The sequence below is a fragment of the Alligator sinensis genome, unplaced genomic scaffold, assembly GCF_000455745.1.
Source record: "Alligator sinensis unplaced genomic scaffold, ASM45574v1 scaffold1740_1, whole genome shotgun sequence".
In the NCBI taxonomy this organism is placed as follows: Eukaryota; Metazoa; Chordata; order Crocodylia; family Alligatoridae; genus Alligator; species Alligator sinensis.
Window position 1 is genome coordinate 251,668 of NW_005843154.1, and position 4,788 is coordinate 256,455.

The following is a 4,788-nucleotide window of genomic DNA, read 5'->3' on the forward strand; positions in this document are numbered from 1 at the left end:
TATAACAAAATCCCCCCATAACAGTCCCCACAACCACTCACACCATAACCATGTACACAACCACACCCAGCTCCCCCAAACACACACACACACCACATGCACAACATGGCACCTCCCTAACACACACACACAACTACATAACACAACACAAGACGGCCCCTCACAAAGCCATACCACACACACAACACAACCACACACACAACACCCCTGATTACACAGCACAATGACACACACGTACACAACACATGCCCCTTCACACTGCCACACATGCCCCCCCATACCAACCCCCCACAGACACACACAGCACAACTCCCAAAACACACACACTACCGTGCCACACAACTACACAACTGATGACTCCTCGCACAGCCACACCCATACCCCCTTAACACCCCTGGCAAGTACACACTACACAACAACGCACACACTACACAACATATCAGTACCCCCACAGCTCACCACACCCATGCACCCCCCCAGCAAACGTCCTATAACACACACACACTCCACAGCCATGCATACAACATAGCCCCCACACACTACAACCGCACACACAAGTACACACCATAACCCTATATGCACATGCATGCAGCCACACACATATGCCCACATACACAACCTGAAACCTCAGTCACAACTACACAACACAACCCCTGCACACCACTACACCCATACATACATACCCCATAACATAAAAGCACACCCTAACACACACACAATATGTAACACAATGATACACAAAACTACATAACTCAAATCATGTACACATGTATGCAACCACACCAACACACACACAACCCACAACCACACTGGCAACTACACAACACAACAACCTTCACACACTGCTACACCCATGCATATGCATATCCATAGCATAAAACACACTCTAACACACACACAACACAACCACACACACAACCGTGCAAAACAACCCATGTGCACACACAAGTGGCCACACCCATGCACACATACAACCTAAAACCACATTCACAGCTACACACCATGACACAACAGCCCTCGCACACCACTACACCCCTACATACACATAGCCCAGGACACAAAACACCCTGAACCACAAGCACAACTTAACCTTCACCACAGCCCGTAACACAACCACACATACAACTACACAACATAACCTCCTGTGCACATATACCCTGCCACATCCATGTGCACGTAGACACATCACAACCATGCACACACAACTACACAATGCGATGTAACCCCACATGGGCATGCAGACCGCCACACCTGCCCACCTGTGTAGGGGGCATCACAGCCACCTACACAGGACCCAGGCATATCACACACACACACACACACACACACACACATGCTACGAGTCCGAGGACCACCCTGCTAGGTCTCTCTCTCTCACTACACACTACTCAAACCACACAACCACATCCACACCCACTGCTAAAACAACCCCCTGCCTGCATGTGCACACACACAACTGCAACATAACCAGACACCCATCCACATTTGCTCCCCCCCAGGCAGACCTCTGGAGAAAACACAGCTCCAGAACACAACCGGTCCCAGGACAAGAAGCGGGTCCTCCAGCTGGGCGGGGAGGAACCCAGGGTCATGGTCCTCCTCCCCTGCTCTCCCCTAGATCCCCCCCTGAGCCCAGGGTCCGGGCACTCACCCAGCCCCAGGCAGCTGAGCACCAGCACCACAGCTAGCAGCAGCCGGCTCATGGTGGCACTGGGAGCACTGGGGCGGGTGGGGCTGGGGCCCCTGATGTCTTGCAGGGGGCGGGGCCAGGCCCAGGGAGGGGCTGGACACACCCACTACACAATCATACAGGGTAACACAACATCAGCCCCCAGGCAGATAGTAGGAGACACCTCAAGAAGACATACAGAGGGAAACCTCCCCCCCCATCCCTCTCACCCCTGCCCCCAGGTCTCTCTCACACCCACACCCACACACACTTCAGGAGTCTGGGGACCACCCCCCCAGGTGACACACACACACTGTCGTGGAAAACACGCAGCAAACTTTTGGGTCAGGTCAGCAGAAGCTTTATTTGGCTAGAGCTAGAGCTGTCGGAGGGGCCCAGAGTGACATGGATTCACCATGCACTTGGAGGGGGCTCCCTTCCTAAACGTTAAGGCAAAAGGCTTATATACCTTTTAACAGCCACCTACAATTCACGTGAACGTATAGTGAATTTTTTTAGAAACCTAGCTGCGGTAACAGTTACAAAAACATTATTTTCATTTCTTTATTACAAAACACTCCTTTCTTGCTGTCTCAGTAACCGCTGATTACCACAAGGCCAGACATTCTTCCTCTTTTCCTAGCCCACACTTTTACACAACGCCTTTTGTTTTATCTTTACAACCTTTTTTTAATCAAAGTTTAAGGCCTTTGCTTTTTTTATATCACAACACACATTACACAACATAATTGCACACCACACACCTGCATGCACACTGCACACATTGGTGCGCACACAACCCCCCCCCCAACTACACAACATGACCCTATGTGGCTCCATGCTGTCAAACATGCTGTCAAACACATTCAAACCCACAACCACCCTCACCTCTGCTGCCTCAACCCCCTCAACCAGCCTCGCATCCGCTGCCACAACCCCCTGCCCACATGTGCACACGCACAACTATCCAACATAAGCAGACACCCATACAATACACATCTGCCACCACGTGCACACACACAACCCAGGCATCCAGGACCCCCCCCCCCCCCCCCCACACACACACACCTACACATTAAACACCCCCCCTTCCCCCACCCCAGACAGGCACTAACCACACATCCGAATAAACTGGTGACACAACCAGCGCTGGGCTGGAAATAGCCTTGTCTTAACAAACTCCCACACGCAGGGGGCATTGGGGTGGGGGATGGATGGGAACAGAGCAGGACACACACAAACCTGGTCATCAGGCAGTACATACACAGCATGGAGGGGTACACCCCCCCAGCACACACAGAACCCAGGCGTCCAGGACACACACACACACACACACATAGCTAACACAACCAAGGTATCGAGAACAGATACACAGACGCAGACAGACAGACATGCACACACACACACACAACTCAGGCATCTGGGCTCTTACCCCCACCTCGTACCCCCCCAGCACACCCCCCGTCCCAGAGAACCCAGGTGGGGGCTCCCAGCCCCCACAACACCAATGAGAACATGAGGTCAGGGGGTTATCATTTATTGGGGGGTGAATATGCACAGGGCTCTGCATGGACCCCCCGCACCTCCCCCCCAGGCTCCCAGGGACCCAGGTGTCTTGGAGGGGCTGGAGGCTGGAGGTGCTGGTGCCCGTATAGGAGCAAGGCTGGGGCAGGGGTGGAGCCTGGATGCCTGGGTTCTCCCCCACCTTGTGGGGTTTAACATGGCTGGGACTGTGGTGAGTCACAGGAAGGCCATGATGTCAGTGGCGGGCGGAGCTGGCCTCCTGTGAGGTCACAGCCAGGTGACATCATCATGGGTAGCCACCATGGGGTCAGTGAGGTCACTCACCATGGCCACACTGGGAGGTGGTCATTGGTCATGTGATGGTATGTCAGAGGTCATGTGGCGTCAGCACCATGTGTATGTTGGGGGGTGTGATCAGAGCTATGAGATCATAGGGGAGATGAAGTCAGAGGTGGTCACTGTGGTGACACCATGGAGGTTGGTGGTTATGAAGTCACTATGGTAACGTGAGGGGCTGTCACAAGACACTGTCACCATGGCCCCTGGCAGATGAAGTCATCACCAGGGGCCTGTCACTGAGGTCAAAGGTTGCTTGCAAGGGAAGGCCAAAGTCACATGGGTCAAGTGAGGTAATCACATCCATGAGGTCAGTGAGGTCATTCCGTGATCACTATGGCAACACCATTGGTTAGCTGGCTATGGCAACATGAAGGCGGTCATGGGCCGTGACCATGGCTGTGGAGGGTCACAATCATGAACATGGTGACATCACAGAGATCACGTGATGTTGCCATGGCTACCCGGATGAGGTTATAGGTTGTGACCATGGCAATGACACAGAGGTCACAGGTAACTATGGTGACACTCTAGTGGTCGTGTGACATCACTGGCATGGCACGACTACTGACATCAAAGGTTGTAGGCAGGGCCACACCAAAGCGACCACGTGACATCACAGCCATGGCAACTTCATGGAGGTCAAAGGTCATAGGCAGAGTAACACTGCAGCGGCCATGTGACACTGCTGCCATGTCGATCTGCACGAGACCATGGGCCACAACCACAGCAACCCCCTGGAGGTCAAAGGTCACAGGCATGGTCATACTACAGCGGCCATGTGACCTCACCACCACGGCAACCCGGTAGACATCAAAGGTCATAGTCAGGGAGACTGCAGCAGCTATGCAAGGTCACAGCCCATCACCACGGAGATGCCACGACATCCCCCCACCCCCAATCAGGACTGTCCACCATGACCCGCTCCGGCGCCCTGCCCTCCCCAGAGCCAGGAGGGGGCAGGGCCTGTGTCCAGCGGGGGGCAGAGGGCATAGGGTCAGAGGGCACAGGGCAGCCAAGCACCCAGGGCGGCGGCCAGGCCCAGCAGGGCGGGGGTTGCCGGGGGGAGCTGGGCTGGGGGGGCCGCATTGCACAGGTCAGAGCTGCAGCAGGTGGAGGTGACGCGGTAGGAGCCCAGGTATCCGGGCAGGTACTCCCGGCCCCCGCAGTTCCATGCTGCCACGCAGCCCCGGCTCCAGATGGGGTCGTGAACCTTGTGATCTGCAAGACAGAGCGAGAGTGAGAGGCACCGGGGGGGG

General features: G+C 54.8%; 2 protein-coding genes across 2 annotated transcripts in view; both read right to left on the reverse strand.

Annotated features, from left to right (window-relative positions):
* The window catches only part of LOC102374786 (lymphocyte antigen 6G6e-like), a 4,259-nt gene extending 2,554 nt beyond the window's left edge, over positions 1–1,705 (reverse strand). Inside the window, exon 1 of the mRNA XM_006037647.3 lies at positions 1,652–1,705. Coding sequence (XP_006037709.1) covers positions 1,652–1,703 — 52 coding nt within the window. The 5' untranslated portion in view covers positions 1,704–1,705. The remainder of the gene's footprint in view (positions 1–1,651) is intronic.
* A 2,805-nt stretch (positions 1,706–4,510) lies between these two features.
* Positions 4,511–4,788, reverse strand: part of LOC102375183 (sperm acrosome membrane-associated protein 4) — a 5,826-nt gene continuing 5,548 nt past the window's right edge. Inside the window, exon 3 of the mRNA XM_006037649.2 lies at positions 4,511–4,750. Coding sequence (XP_006037711.1) covers positions 4,527–4,750 — 224 coding nt within the window. The 3' untranslated portion in view covers positions 4,511–4,526. The remainder of the gene's footprint in view (positions 4,751–4,788) is intronic.